At 37.6% G+C, this 17,187-nt stretch overlaps 1 protein-coding gene and 1 long non-coding RNA gene across 2 annotated transcripts in view; both read left to right on the top strand.

The window, feature by feature from the left end:
• The window catches only part of LOC148694512 (disease resistance protein At4g27190-like), a 67,570-nt gene extending 50,440 nt beyond the window's left edge, over positions 1–17,130 (top strand). The window contains exons 4-7 of the mRNA XM_088699533.1: positions 11,144–13,808; positions 15,018–15,587; positions 15,766–16,566; positions 16,754–17,130. Coding sequence (XP_088555659.1) covers positions 11,181–13,808; positions 15,018–15,587; positions 15,766–16,542 — 3,975 coding nt within the window. The 5' untranslated portion in view covers positions 11,144–11,180 and the 3' untranslated portion in view covers positions 16,543–16,566; positions 16,754–17,130. The remainder of the gene's footprint in view (positions 1–11,143; positions 13,809–15,017; positions 15,588–15,765; positions 16,567–16,753) is intronic.
• LOC148694513 (uncharacterized) lies at positions 2,232–4,878 on the top strand. The gene is made up of 3 exons (XR_015966245.1): positions 2,232–2,428; positions 2,543–2,719; positions 4,622–4,878. It is a non-coding gene; the product is annotated as an uncharacterized LOC148694513 (long non-coding RNA).
• Positions 17,131–17,187: the final 57 nt, after the last annotated feature.

Below are 17,187 nucleotides of genomic sequence, written 5' to 3'. Positions count from 1 at the left end.
TCTAATCTGATGCTTTGACATTATTTTCTAAAATTCTCTCAGAGGTGTCAATGTGCAGATTTAGCAGAAGAAATGATTTATGCAACAGCTCTCTTAAAATTACATAACCTTATATGGGGTTTGATATAAAGCTTACCGTTCGGGGTTTGAACCCTCCCTAGTCCCTACTCCCTAGCCCCTGCTTCCTAGTTTAGAGCAGTAATTTGGCTTTGTAATCAAAAGGCTTAAAGCATTAACATTTTAAATAAATTGACAGATACATTGAACTTTAAAGCATTAACCAACACAAATCGCCTTAGGTTGTCTAGACCCGTTGCCAGGAGGATTTCGTAGCGTTCAAATCGGAACCAAAAACAAACAATATGACCTGATTTATTCATCAAACAAAGTTGTTGCTGCATATGTACTGCAAACAGGATTTCTAATAGTCCAATCCAAACATTCAATATTATCAAAGGCCCTCTGGGTTCTCAGAAGCAAACAGACCAATCATCAATCTATTGCAAAATTAACTCTAGTAGCCTAGTTCAAAAACCCTAAAATCGCAAGTTCTAATTTAAAAACCCTAAAATCCCTATACCCGAAATTCAAATTAATAACAAATCCCTAATTCAAAATTACCCAAATTTTAGAGGGATGATGGCTGGTAGCAGCATCCAAGATGGCGGTGATGGGGTGATGGTGGTTGCGACGGCGGTGGTGTTGTCCAAGAGGAGAGAATCGAGTCTTGGTTCTGGACCTGGGTTCTCTGGGATGTCGTCGAGGAGGATGGCTGGATAGGTGGTGCTGTTATCCATCGCGACAGTGGTGAGCTGGATGGGTGATGTCGTCGAGATTCGAGAAGACGATGGAGATTGGAGTGAGTGACTGAAAGCTGAAACTGGAAGTGGAAACCTGGACAGTGGACACATGAGACATCGACTAGGGTAGGAATTAAGGGTTGAGATTAGATGATAGGGTATCATTTAATCTCGACCGTTCATTATTATTAGAAACTGGTCAGTCTGGGGTCCCTTTTTCTAAGGATTAGGACCTGGCCCGCCCCGTATTTGACAGCGCCCCGCCCCATCCCGGCACGGCCCGTTTACTCTCTACAATATTTGGAAATGTCCCGTACCCACCCCGAACCTACATTACCTATCCCGACACGCGGTTCCTTTACCCGTTTGCCCATCCCTAGATAAGAGTTGAATTATTGGTTTCATATCCATTTTCTAACATTATGTCAAATCTTCAAATTAATAAGTGTTGGTTCACTAGTAGTGGGTATTAGTGTAGATTTAATATTTTAATTTTGCAGTTGAATTATTAATTTTTTAATGACTAAAATTCTCTATTAATTTCCTTTATAGCGACATAAGAGTTGAATTATATGTTCATATACATATTCTAGCGTTATGACAGCCGGCTGTACAAGTTTATCAAGCCTCCCTCACAGTTCACATCATTATGACACCCTGCTTATTTTCTGGATGACGACACACATAACATAATATATGTAATTGCTACTTTCGTCTTCCGTTCAAAAAATTATATGGTACTTCAAAATATTTTGTATTACGTAATTTTTAATTGTTCGATCTTAAATGATGTACAAACACAATGGGGAAATAATTGTCATTTTACCATAGTAAAAAATTAATACGCACTTCTGATTAAGTGATCATGCGACCTCTTAAAGCTTCCTGATCAAGTGATCATGCGACCTCCTAAGGTTTACTGATCAACTTAAAAAGCTTACTGGTCAAGTGCTTACTTGAATCAGATTCAAACCCCAACATAATAGAATAAAATAAAATTATTTTCATAGCTAATACAGTCAGTACAATTTCGTCGATGAATCAAATGTGCTAAATAATTGGTGTAGATTCCCACGCTAAAGTGCTAAATAATTGCCAGGAAAATTAAGTTATAATTTAAGATTGACGTCAACTAATACAGCTATTTCTTGCCTACCAAGGACCACTAAGTCCTCGCTTTTAGTCTTTTTCAATTGCAATTCTTTGTCGTACCACGTTATCTCTCTCATGCAGTATTTATCTCATCTTCTTCTGCTAAGAGAATCGTTCTTCCCATTGCCCTTCTCATTATCTGCTAAGAGAGTTGTTCTTCCCATTGCCCTTCTCTTGTCTGGTTTTGGTTTCTTTATCACAGCAACCTTCTTTTGCTTAATCTACTTTCCTTTACTTTTAAAAGTGAAAAGTCGAATCCAAAAACCAAAAGAAAAAAGAAAAAAGAAAAATTACGTTCGGTCAATTTCGTTCTTTTCCGTGCCTCTTGATTTCATTTTTTGACAATTTCAATTTCCCATCACTCGGTTTTACTTAGAAAGGGAAAAAAAGGCATATATACGCAGTTGGCTTTATAAACAAACAACTTGTGCTCCAGTGTTCGATAGGCAAAGGAATCTGGAGAGACAAGGTACAAGGTGCGTCTTTTGATTTTTCCTTGTTTTTTGTTTCATTCCTCTGCTCTTTATGAGGTTTTTAGTTGTTTGTGTGAATTTGTTCGTTTTGTTTAACCCATATTATTGCTTTACCAGTCAACTTGAGATCAAGTGGAACAACAATCAAATCAGAATCGTATATGTTGGCTATGAGATGCTAGGATGCTATGGGGAACGCTGATAGATAGTTAGCCATTTGGTTAAAGTGGCGCCCCCAGGGTCCTAAACCCTAAAATCTTTGATCTAAGGTCTACGAACTTCAGGTTTACATACGTAAGTTTCTGCAAGTCACACACAGTACCAACAACAACATATTAAAATACAAAACTGCATTCTAATCCTTCAAAAATATAACTTTTAAACTAAAACATTGTGTAAGATTAAAATCAAATTTAGTCCCTTGATGCATTTAGTAACCTCATAATTATATTATTTTTCTTTTTCCTCATTTAATTGTATTATGATATATATATATATTTTTTTTTTGTTATCATTATTTAGGTAAACTATATTTAAGAATGGCAACGGTTCGGTTTGGGGACGAAAATATTATATTCATCCCCATAACCACGAAAATTAACCATATTCATAACCGCAAATTAACTATCGGGGATTATCCATAACCATATCCACCGGATAACAGATTTTCAATCGGTTATAGGTTATATCCATCTTCGTCAAAAAACAAAAAAAAAAATATATATATATATATATGTATATATATATATATTTATCTAATTGACGCATTATAAATTTTAATACATACTAATTCCGTCATTAATTAGCAACATCCAATTACAAAAAACTAACAATATATTTGAAGTTGTTTATGATAACATGCACCAATTTCTTGACAGTGAGACTCTTGAAGAGAGATGAATCTGATAAACTTGTAATATTTGATAATTGATATATAAAATGATTCGATGAATTAATTTGGTTGAGTATAACAATAAGAGTATTGAATTGATGAGGTTGTTGATATACCCCATGCATGATGTTTGGTGCATAATAAAGATAGTATAGGGAGGGTTCGGTAAATTGAATAAAATTATGTGTGTGTGTATATATATATATATATATATATATATATATATATATATTCAGGTTTGATTCGGGGACGGATACGGATTGGGGACCCCTATAACCATATCCAAAACCATAATCAAATAAAGTTCACGATTTTTCCCCAAATCCATACCATACTCGAATTTTCATATACAAATCCAATCCATTCAGGCAGTTATCCACGGTTATCGGGTTTAGCGGTTAAAATTGTCATCCCTAACTATATTTCAATACACTTTCTATTCTTCATTTATGTCACATCCCAGACAGGTTGGTCTATAACACAATATTGTCCGCTTTGGACCACGCCTTCATAGTTTTGTTTTTGGGTTTCAGCACGAGAACTTCCCGCGGGGGGGGGGGGGGGGGGGGGGGGTCACCCATCCTAGGATTGCTCTCGCCCAAACTCACTTACCTTTGAAGTTCTTATGGGATCCAAAGCTAGTGAGTTCCCAAAAGGCCTCGTGCTACAGGGAGGGGAGCATGTACATATAAGGCACATCACCCCCTCTCCGTTGGTCAATGTGGGATCTTACAATCCACCTCATTTAAGGGGAACCCGACGCCCTCACCGGAACTTCCGTACCGAATGACAGAGTGGCTCTGAACCATTATGCCACATCCCAAACCAGCTTCGTCATAGCACGATATTGTCTGGTTTGGGCCACACCTTCACGATTTTGTCTTTGGGTTTCGGCACGAGAACGTCTTTGGGGGACACCCATCCTAGGATTGCTCTCGCCCGAACTCACTTAACTTCGGAGTTCTGATGGAATCTGAAGCCAGTGAGTTCCCAAAAAGCCTCGTACTATAGGGAGGGGAACATGTACATATAAGGCACATCACCTCGTCTCCGTTGGTCGATGTGGGATCTTACAATTTATGTAGATTAATTCATTTAATATATTTTAGTATAGTCATTTCGGTACAGATATTTAGGTATATTAATTTAATATAATACATTTCGGTACAGACATTTAGTACATCTTATATTTCAATACATATATTTGGGTACATCAATTCATTTTAATATATTTTTGGTATTCGACGTTTCCTAAATGGATCCTATCAAATATTTCACATTTTCTATGATCATCTTTATTTTAGGTATTTGAATGTAGGAGGAGGTGGATGCCCTTATTGGAGCCTGGCCCTGCGGCTCAACCTGGGAAGTGCGGGAATCAAGGTAGATTAATTCATTTAATATATTTTAGTATGGTCATTTCGATACTGATATTTAAGTACGTTAATTTAATATAATACATTTCAGTATAGACATTTAGGTATGTCATAAACATTTAAATACATCAATTCCTTTTAATATATTTCGGTACACTTATATATTTACATGTTTCTTATTTGTCATTATTTTTATTTTTTGAATATTTTCTCATTTAGGTACATTTATAAGGATATAATTGGAGGAAGTTAAACAAAATTAATAAATTAAAATGTGTAAATTAACAAATTCAAATATTTAATGGGAGACATTAATTGAATATTATACACATTAAACACTAAAACAAAAGCAGAATATGAATTCAAGTACATATCTAAGAACTAAATAAATATGTAACCTAACACCAGCTTTTAATTAAATATTAATTTTTCGATTTATTAAAGTTCAGAAACCTCAATTAAAATTTATGACAATCCAACGATTGTATTGCCATGTTAAAAAAATGGAACCACGGTCAATTACGATTTTTTCAACCAAACATTTGAATCTGGAAAAACAATCGTAGAAATAAGTTCATAAGATAGAGGGCCACTCATTGATACTGGAACATGCTACAATTATTAGTCCACGCCTTGCGACTTGCACTGGTTTGACGATCGGGGCGAATCTCTGCCATTTTAAAATTAGGATTGTTTGAGTTTTCACGGAATGTTGAACCCCCTTTCCCAAGTCCCAAATTCTAGCTCTCGTTCCCATATCTGTGCTTCATAAGGTTTTTATTTTGGGATAGCATGCTTCACTTTGGCGGTGGTGACGCTAGTCGGCTTCGCCGAGAAAAGGCAGGTTGATGGCTAAGCTCGCGGGTTAAAGACAAAAGATAGAGATTTGGATTCAATCTCTTGAAGCACTACTTTTTTTTTTGGAATCATCCTTGAGGAAGGGCTTGACCTTCTCCTTGAATGGCACCTCGAAAACTCCTTCCTAATGTGGATGGAACGAATCTGGTGACGATATTTCCTTCCATAATCTAATCTCGAACAAAATGACAATCAATCTCAATGTGTCTAGTTCGTTGGCAGCAATATGGAGGGCTGCTTGGTTATCACAAAATAGGGTAGCTGGCCCTTGATTTTTAATCCTCAAATCATGAAACAAGTATTGCAGCCATGCTAGTTCACAACACGCTGCTGCCATAGAACGCTACTCTGCTTCCGCTGACGACAGAGACACCGTTTTCTAACTTTTGCTCTTCCATGAAATAAGGCAATTTCTTATTTGCCCCTACGCGGTCGTGGGTTCAAACCCTACATAAACAACTAAAGAGTTGATAGAAAGGGTTGAGGAAATTCGACATGACCAAAAACACTTTCTTGAAACCTGAGAAGTTAACAAAATAATTCCAATTCAATCTCCAAAATTCTTCTAAAAATGAAATAAAATACTAAAATTCAAGACGGGATATCACAAGCCTAGTGGCTAGGAAGGCTCAATCACTATCGTTGCTGTCACGCCCTGATCCCGACATACTTCCAGGATCGACACGTGACGTCACCAAGTACCCTTATATCTAACATACCCTGCCTCCAGGATATGGACAAAGCACTACTCAAGATTCGGATTGCGTAGTAAATTTTGTATACTTTATGGTTGCATCTAACCTCCTCGTTAAACTGCCTATGTACCCCAAATAGGGATCAAGCCATTCGTAGTTCACCTTTGTCAAACTCTGAACTTTTCATAAAACATAAAGTACCACACTACACATCAACCATAATCCAAACAACAATTGTCATATTGCCACACACACAGGTATGCCATTCACCCATATATGTTTTCCAACACCATTCTACAGTCACATCAATCAATAACACATATAATGCATCAAAATCCAACACTATCAAGTTCTAGACCACTCAACGAAACCAAAATACCAAGCAACTTCTTGTAATCTTTTCAGACCTACCACCTGTACAATCAGTGCCTACACCATGAGAATGGTGCACCAGGCAAACAAGAACCCAGATAAGCTGCGAAACTCGTGTGAGTGACAATAATACAACCTATGTGATAATCAATAATAAAAATAAATAAATAAATAAAAATAAAAATAAAAAACCATCGATGATAGTTTATAAACCTCAAATATAAATTCATACTTATGAAATCATAGCCAAGTCATTAAAAACTACGAATGAGTCACCCAAACATCCAACGGCTTTTCTAATTCAAACCACAAAAATTCTCAAAAGTTATCGTTCATAAATACATTAAAAACTAGGGTTAGAGGGACGCAGTTCGATCGAAGCCTACATAAGTAGCCAAATAGGAAGTGGCCCCCCATAGCAGATTAACTGAGCGGAGCCACCCCTGAGAAGGTAACCAAGTAGGTAGTGACCCCCATCATGGATTAACCAAGCAGAGTCACACCTACGGAACCATTAGGCAGTGATCACCCATTGCTAATTAACCAAGCATGATCACCCTTAAGTATGTATGGCCATAAGGATCGCCCATCACGGATTAACCAAGCATAATTGTATGGTTCCCTATCACAGATTAACCAAGCATGACCACATTTGAGAAGATAACCAAGTAGGTAGTGACCCCCATCATGGATTAACGAAGTAGAGTCATAACTACGAAACTGTTAAGCAGTGATCACCCATTACGGATTAATGAAGCATGATCACCCCTAAGTACGTATAACCATAAGGATCATCCATCACGGATTAACCAAGCACAATTATACGGTCCCCTATCACAGATTAACCAAGCATGACCACCTTTGAGAAGATGACCTAGTAGGTAGTGACCCTCCATCTCAGATTAAGCAAACATAGTCACACCTATAAAACTGTTAGGCAGTAATCACCCATCGCAGATTAACCAAACATGATCACCCCTAAGTATGTATGGCCATAAGGATCGCCCATCGCATATTAACTAAGCATGATCCATAAATAGTATGGTCCCGTATCGCAGATTAACCAAGCAAAACCATCCATGTACCACTGCTACATGGTATGGACACGGTGTCACCTAACCCCTTAACACTAAGGTAATGGTCCTCTACTAGCCCTCATGTTTAACAAACATTTCAAATAGGCAAGTCACATAACATTTCATAAAGTAGATCGATGGCAAACTTTATAAAAATAATTATTTAACATAAAACATAATTTAAAAATCCATGTTGTATCCACAAAGTATACTAGCATGAGAGGTTTTCAGGGTAATAAATATATCACATATATATTAAAGTCACTCACTGAGATAAGCCCACAAAGCCTCACTAAGTCTCTAGTAATATAATTTTAGTATTTCAAACGGTTCAAGACATGTTGACCAAAAGTCAACTCTCAATCAGCGGTGGGGTCTACAACCCTACGTAATTCGATCCGGAATATCCACCCATGAATCATCGATCCGTAACTTCCAAGAGTCTCATTAATCTTCTAGAACAATATCCTAAAATTTCAGAACGATCCAACGGTCGGATCTTTGCCAATCACTAAAATTAGGTGGCGTCACTAATTAGTTTTACAAATTTAGAAGTTCAATTCCAGAAAATCCGTATGTCATATGCCCGATCCGTAAGTTCCAACAGTCCTCAAATATTACGTACTATAACACATTAAAGTTTGGATTGTCACATTAAAGTTTGGTGACAATCCAACGGTCGGATCATCGATTCATATAATGATCAAGTGGTGTACCATAATGAAAATGGGTTCAAACAATCAAATCACATCAAGGGGATATCAAATATGAAATCAGGACATCTAATTTAGCTTAAAAAAATCATCGGTCCATGGGCCATGCGCCACCGCAGGTGGCGGTTTCCAGCAAACGGAAACCCAATTTTCCGACTAACTCTAAAAGTTACCAAATTTTACAAAAATGTAGAACTCATCAAGGGGAAGAACTTTCATACTTGGGCCAAATTCCAATTCGGTCCGGAAACACCTGAAATCGCCTCGATCCGCCGGAAACCCTTGAAATGTGTACACTTTGATTCATCTTCTTCGGTGCTCCACCGCCCCCAAACTTGTTTGGGGTTTGTTCCTAGGCCTAAAAGGAGTTGATTGTTGGTGGTTTTCTATGGTGATTCATGTAGGAAAAGCAGATCGCCGTCGTGCACCCACAGAGCTAGTCGGCGTGTTCTAGAGGAAACCGAGGCCCAATTCTTTCAATTTCTAGGTGAAAATGGAAGCGAAGAGATCAATGATGCGTTCTCAAGTGTTGCCCCATCACAATTCACCTGAAAATGATATGAGAAGGCATCGGATTGCATGTTGGAAGTTGGGTCGGGTCGCCGGTCGGATAGTGGGGTCGAGGTTCCATTCTTCTCTCTTCCTTCATTTCCCTCATTTTTTCTCATCCTGATTGCCCTGTTTCCCTCTCATTTCTCTCCTTTCTCTCATTTTCTTCCCATCATCGCCACACATATGACACCAAAAATTAGTGCAACAAATATGGAGTCTTCCAAATTTATGATCAAATGACAATTTTGCCCTTAACTTTGTTCGTTTATAACTCTTTTGTTATAACTCCAAATTACATTTCGTTTGCGCCCACGCGTTCGTATCAACGAGTACTATCCAAATATAAATAAAGTGACAAAATATATAGGAATTAAATACGTCCTCAAAAAATCCATTTAATTCATTAAGGGCGTTTTCATCCTTTTACTTATTAAAAAAAATTATACGCCACAAATATAAAGGCGTCAAAACTAAGAATACAAAATACGTAATTTTAAATAGTGAAATTCGGGGCCGGGATTTCACAGTTGATGTCATTATCACTATTACCACCATTGCCACCACAACCTCTACCATCTTTGTCATCATTACCATCGCAACCTCTCAATCAATGTTGTTGATACTGTTCCTCTCTAGCATTGTTACCACAACAACCTTCTGCCGCGACTACCATCACCATCATTCCTACTACCAGTCTACCATTACCCTTTTCCCACTCAACTATTGTCACCATCCAATGGGTGTGTCCCCATCACTACTACAACCAACCTAACCACCATTGCTTCTAGCACAACTTTTGCCATAATCACCATCTCACCAGCACTGCCATTATTCTTATACATTACAAAGATATTACTATCAAACACAAAATTATTGGCTTTTGACATTATCTATAGCGTAATACTTGGGAGACCAAATTTAAAAAAAAGAAAAGAAATTGTAAACCAAATGATGTGGATGTGATAATTGGAATATAACTCAAGCGTTGATTAACGTGCTAATTTTCTATTTGTGACACATCATTCGATTTGCAAATTTGATCTCCCTAACATTACCCTTATCTATATGTATCTGAATACAATACGCGTTTCAATATTTTTTTTCAAAAAAAGATCATTATAAAATTCAACTAACATATACATTATCTAAACATAAAAATGCAAAAGGGAATTGTTATTAGTACTCCAAAAATCTCATTCTACACCCCAAATTTTCTATATTGGGAAAGAAAAATATACTTGTGAGTAATGTAGAATAAGATTTTTAGAGTGCCAATAACACTTCCCAAAGTATTACAAAAATTCTTTTAAACACACAAACTCAGACGCCAATAACTCCTCTTTTCTTCCTCCTCGCAACTTTTTCACCTTGTTTTTCCTCCATCTTCCTTCGTCTAGGACCAATCATCATGGCTGCCATTATCATACTTTTAAGTAAAAAAATTGAATTCTCTTCAAGATGAACAAACTCAAACGCTTGGCAGCCTCCTTGCTCTGCTCGACCTTTCCATCTCTGATCCTGATTTCGCGGTTGATGGCCTCAGATTTATTTCGTAAACTAGAGGTCGTCATGAGCCTCTGGAACTTGTCGAGCCTTAGCAGAGTTGACTCAGTCAGCTCGCGAGAATCCGGGGTCAACTCCATCGTACCATCTAGCTCAGTAGCTATGTGGTACAGTGTTCAACGAGCCTTAGCAGAGTGTATTGACTCAGTCAGCTCGCGAGAATCGGGGGTCAACTCCATCGTACCATCTAGCTCAGTAGCTATGTGGTACAGTGTTCAACGAGCCTTAGCAGAGTGCTCATGCACCGGCTTTAAGCGTGCAGATATGTTGTTTGTTAAAATGTCTCAGTGAAATTCAAAGCAAATTATATATGTTTTCTTTGTTTTTAAGATTTGAAAACAGTTGCTTAAGTTCCGTACCAAGCAAGTTTATTTTAGTATAATAATTGTATATGAAAACTTGTCCATCATATCGACTTCTTGCAAGTGTGGTATAACCTTCTTTTTGCTTTTATTTTTGTTTCATTTGTATACTGCTATGTTTTTCTTCGATCACGAGCTAAGGTATGACCCATTGTTTCATTTGTTTCATTTTTTTAATTTCATCTGCTTTGAAAGAAAAAAAAAATGATTCATTTCTCGTATCCTTAAATTTTTGTTTGGATTCATATATATTCAACAGATAGAAGAAGCAGACGAATTGGTAAGCTGAAGGTGCCATGGCGATAAGGATAATCGCCGCAATTATTCCTACAATAATTAACTACACAATTAGACCACTTGGACGCCAAGTGAGTTATGTCATTTTCTACAAAAGCAACCTTAAAGATCTAAGGAGTACATTGAAGAATTTTGATGCTGTCAAACAAAGGATGAACCATGCGGTTGAAGAAGTCGAAGGAAAAGTTAATCAAAAAGTGGAAGCTGATGTCCGGAACTGGCAGACAGAAGCGGATGTGATCTCTCGAGAGGCAGAAGCATTATTGGATGATGAAGGCTTTGCAAAGACAAAGTGTCTCTATGTATGTCCTAACCTGATATCCTATCATCAGCTCAGCAGAAAATCAACTAAATTGGTCAGAAAGATTGAAGAACATGAAAATAAAAAAGAGTTTGCCAGTATCTCTTACAATGCTGCTGTGGAAGACATATCTGCCATAGCCTCCGACGAGTACATGGCCTTTGAATCAAGGACTTCAATGGTGAAGGATATCATTACGCAATTGAAAAAACCTGATATCAACAAGATTGGTGTGTACGGATTAGGGGGCGTTGGGAAGACAACACTTGCCAAAGAGGTTTACAGAGAAGCTATGGAAGAGAAGTTATTTGATGATGTGGTTATAATTCTAAACGTAAAAGAAAAAAAAGACAATGAAACAATTCAAAAAGCAATTACCAAAAAGTTGAGGATGGATGTTGATGAATCTGTGGATATGGGAACAAGGGCGAATCTCCTACGGGCCAGGATAAAAGAGGGGAAGGCTCTTGTCATTTTAGACGATGTTTTGGAAAGAATTGACTTTGAGGCCGTGGGACTCGTCGGTGTGCCGAACTGTAAGTTTTTGTTGACATCTAGAGATAGACAAGTTTTATTCCATGATATGCGTACACAAAAAAATTTTGAAATTGGATTTTTAAAAGAAAACGAAAGTTGGAGTTTGTTTGAGAAGATGGCGGGTAATGTCGTTAAAGACAACCGTATACTGAAAGAAGCAACCCAGCTAGCAAAGAAATGTGGAGGTTTGCCGGTTTTGGTTGTTGCAGTTGCAAGTGCTTTAAGGGAAAGTAGTTTGGAGGAATGGAAAGATGCGTTGAGAAGTTTCAAAAGATTTGACAAGAAAGAAATGAATGAAAAAGCATTCTTGGCTCTAAAGTGGAGTTACGAACAATTGGAGGATCAAGAGCTTAAGCAGTTGTTCTTGCTTTGCGGGAGTTGCAGCAATTATCTAAGTGACTTGTTAAAGTATAGTATGGGTTTGGGTTTGATAAAAAATGTTGAGACAATGGAAGATGCACGGAATTCATTGAATAGAATGGTTAAAAAACTAAAAAATTATTGCCTATTGCTGGACAGTTATGATGATGACTCTATTACAATGCATGAGCTTGTACGAGATGTTGCTGTCCGGATTGCATCTGATGATCAAAGGTTCTTTTCAAGAGCATATGGAGATGAGGTGAAAGAATGGCCAAGTGAGGATTTATTTAAAAGTTACACTGCCATCTCCTTGAGGTTTTGCAAGATCCCCAGGCTTCCTGAAGTACCTTGGGAATGCCCAGAATTAAAATTGTTGGTCTTTGTGAATGATGATATTGGCAACTCCCAGGAAATCCCAAGCAAATTTTTTGAAGGGATGAAAGAACTCAAAGGGTTGGATGTAACTGCATTCAGTATTGAGTCATTACCTCCATCTCTTCAATCCCTAAAGCATCTCCAGACATTGTGTTTAGATCAATGTGAGTTGGAAGACATAACTCTTGTTGGACGGCTAACAAACTTGAAAATTCTTAGCCTGATATACTCCAAGGTTAAAGAGTTGCCCAAAGAAATAGGGCAATTGACTAAGCTACAATTATTGGATTTGACATGTTGCTCTGAACTTGTTCTGATCTCACCTGATGTTATATCAAGCTTGACAAGACTAGAAGAGTTGAGGATGGGAATAAAAAGCTTCAAGCAATGGGAGGGTGATGGTCCCACTAGTGGAGGAAGTAATGCTACTGTTTCAGAGCTGAAGCACTTGGTTGAACTAACTGCATTAGACATACATGTTCCAGATGCTAACCTTCTTCCAGCCAACTTGTTCTCCGATAAGTTAGAAAGATACACCATACTTATCGGTGATTGTTGGGCATATCCTGACATCCATCCAACCTCCTCTAACATGCTAAAACTCAAGCTTACAAGGAGAAATCAGTTCGACCGAGGTATAAAGTTGTTGGTAAAGAAATGTGAGCAATTGTACTTGGATGGGATGGAGATTGTGAATATTATTTCCTATCTATTTGACAGTGAAGCTGTTAATCAACTGAAGCATTTCCATGTCCAAAACAACGACAAAGTTAAATATGTCATTAACTCCGTCAGTTGGAGTTATTCTCATAATGCCTTCTCCAACCTGGAATCTCTAGCTCTTGAAGACCTTGTGAGTCTGGAAAGTGTATGTTATGGGCAACTCATAGGCGAGCCTTTCCCAAAGTTAAAATCTTTGAGACTCCGGAATCTACCAAAGCTTATTGGTTTCTCTTCCAAAGGCAAGCAATTAACGATTGCTACAGAAGCCGACGAAATCGTTACGGTGGATGAAGTTGGTGGACCATCGAGACTGTTCAATAACGGGGAGGTACTTTCTTAGTTATTTTTTCTAGCAAAATGGTTGCATGATTCTTTCTCCAAATAGCTTTCTTCTTCGAATTTCGACATATAATTCTTTTTTTTTCTTTCAATAAGAAATAAGATATAAATGCTTAAGATTTATTTTTTCCAATAAGCAAAAACCAATTAAATGATATATTATGTTGTTACGTTTTTGGTATTAAGAATTTTTTTCCTAGGTATTTCCCTAACAAGTTCAAATCTTCTGCACACATTTATGTATATGCCGTTCTAACTTTTTAAAAATTTTGATATCTATATCCATTCACTCATCCAAATCTAACGGAGTTAACTCCAAATAAAATAAAGAAAAAAAAATATCAGAGCGTAGCCCAGCGTACTGGCTACCTCTCCCATTCTCCTTCCTTCCCAACGCCACCAATCACCGCCCCCTCCCTCACGTACCACCACCTCTTCAAGCACAGCTGCAGCATCTCCCTTGATGACATCGTCATCGACATCGCCAAGGTTATGAGGAACAGATCCATGGCCGAAGGAGCTCGCGGGAACGGTGAAGTAGATTCTCGGAATCTGCGTCTCGGTGGGCTTCACGGTCACGGTCACGGTCATCGTCCCCTATTCTTTGAAGGAGCATTAAATTGAAGGGCGAGGCTTTTGGGTTTAATTTATGGATTTAAAGTGTGAAGGAGATGCAATTGATATTGCTGCTGTTGTGTTTGGGGAAGTGAGAGAGAGAGGAGGATGACCGGCGTCTTTTTTCTTACTCTTGTTTTTATTTTTATTTAATTTTTTGGAGTTGACAAAGTTATGTTACGATTAAGTTTGTGGACAGATGTCAAATGTCCTAGAGAAACCACATTTATTTTTAAGTGCAAAAAATTTAAACTCAGGCCCTAATCACAGTAGAGTCCACTACTAGCCACCAAAGGTTCACAATAATGTGTTTTTGGTATCAATTTAAGTAAAATGGATTAAATTTGGAATTAAATTGACACAATTTTGGCTTTATATTTCTTTTTCAGATAGTTTTATTACTCCAATTTGTTCATTGCTAATTAATGAAAGTAGAAAGACTTACAACTGTCTAGTAGCCTAGTAGCTTACTTTTTAATACGTGACCTTTATTTTATGTCTACATATTTGGAACATATAAGGCTACAACCATTTAAACTATAAATTCCTAACCTAAACATGATTTTTGTTCTGTACTATGCAGGTTTTGATGCCCAACTTAACAACCTTGACTGTGCATCAATGTGATAGCTTAAGATTCTTGTTTTCGAGTTCCATGGTTAAATGTCTCAGGCAACTCAAACATATCAAGATATCCAAATGTCAAGCACTACAAATGGTATATGAAACATCATCTACCACTCAGTTGAATGATTTTAGATGCCCAAATCTAAACTCAGTTGAGATAGACTCGTGTGATAGTTTGAAAAATGTCTTTCCTGCCTCAGTGGCAAAAGATCTTAAGCAGCTAAGCAAGTTGGAGGTTGAGAATTGTAGTTTAATGGAGGAAATTGTTGCGAGGGAAGAAGGACCACAAATGGCATATGAGGAGTTCGGATTCCCTAAAGTAACATCTATCGAATTTGATAATCTACCCCGACTTCGGAGTTTCTATCCAGGACTGCATGTTTCTAATTGGCCATCACTTAACCTTTTAAGGTTCACGAAATGTGGTGGTGTGAAGATTTTTGCTGCTGAGTTTTCAACATATCAAGACAAGTTTGAGTTGGGCCACCCAAGACCAATGGAACAACCTTTCTTTTTAATTGAGAAGGTAACTATACTTGTACACAAATCTTTTGATATTTGAAATGTTATGTGACTTTTACTTACTAGTTAAACATACATCATCAAGTAAATACATTTATTATGTTTTTAATATTAAAGTTATTATGTGGTGTCTAGTTTTCAAAATATTTTAAAGGGTGCTGTTATCGTTGATTATATTTCAGGGTAAGTCATTCCTTAACTTGGAACACTTGCTATTGGAGGAGAACACGGAGATTTGGTATGAACCGTATGGTCCACTCCCGGCAGAGTTGTTGAGAAAACTAAAAGGAATTGTTTTTGCTACTTCACATCCCAAGTCAGATGTTTTCTTTGAGAATTTACAGAATACTGAACTGCTCCATGTGCTCTCAGCTCCTTGGAAAGAATTACATGAAGTTGAGACCCTCTCACGTGTAAAGGTTTTGTGGCTCATCGATATGCCGGAGCTGATACATCTAGGAATGGAAAACTCCCAACTAGGGGGCCCTTTTTTTCCAAACTTGGAATTTCTACGCCTAGAAAAATGTGGCAGATTAGAGAATCTAACTTCATCATTGATATCCTTTCGGAATCTAACAATTTTGCGCATACGGAGTTGTCACGAACTGCAATACTTAATACCTTATTCTGTGGGTAAGAATCTGCCGCAACTCGATGTGTTGGATGTTGGGTACTGTGAAAGAATGGTAGAAATAGTGGCAAGCAACGGAGTGGATTCAGAAATTGAGATCACTTTCAGTTGCTTGCGACATCTTGAACTTTCTGATCTACCAAGTCTGCAAGGGTTTTGCACGGGAAATTGCATTTTCAAAGTCCCATCCTTAAAAACTTTGATTGTCAAGAATTGCCAGCTGATGGAGCTAAAGATTTCTCCTGATGGGTTACTCCGAAGTGATCCAAAACCAGAAAGACTACAAATAGCAGAGGAAACTGATGATGTATCGATGCTAAGTGATTGAAAGGAGAGTGATCCTGATCAAACTGTAAGTACTTCATTCACTAACTAAGAATCTAATAATTTCACTCTCCAATTTTTCAGCTTTTTCTGAACCTTGAACCATCAAATTAAAAAATCTGATTTATTCATCTTATTCATAGTTGTTCAGTCAGATTTCATATTGAACAGTTTGTGTTTATTTGTAATCGTCAACTAAATTTGTATTTCTACAGGAGCAGCTGATGATTGCAGATTTAAATGTTCCTTTTGCCTGGCGTGTTAAGGTTTTCCGATTGTGTGCTATTGCGTGTTTGTGTGTTATTTTCCTCTTCCTTTTGCTTTTCCTTTTAAAGGAAGAAATATCAGCCTGGAGAGTAGACTGGAAGGCACTCTGATCTATTGCAAGCTTTCGCCTCAAGGGAGAGCCTTGGTTGTGATATTTCTGTTGGCAATGAGGTCAATTTCAAGCCTTGGTTATATTATGTTTGTGTATGATTGTTTTGGACCTTTTTGCCTTTGGGGTGGTTGTGGTGACTAGATCAGGGACATTGTTCTTTGGCATTATTGTGGTTGCTACTTTCAGTATACTTATTTCTAATTTTTCTTGTCACTTGCTGTAACTATATCTGTTCTCCCTTCAATGGTCTGTGCCCAGCCTTGGTTCCCC

This window comes from Pyrus communis, chromosome 9 (assembly GCF_041283825.1).
Source record: "Pyrus communis isolate YQ-2024b chromosome 9, ASM4128382v1, whole genome shotgun sequence".
Classification (NCBI taxonomy): domain Eukaryota; kingdom Viridiplantae; phylum Streptophyta; class Magnoliopsida; order Rosales; family Rosaceae; genus Pyrus; species Pyrus communis.
The sequence above is the reverse complement of the archived record's forward strand: the minus strand, read 5'-3'. Positions and strand labels throughout refer to the sequence as shown.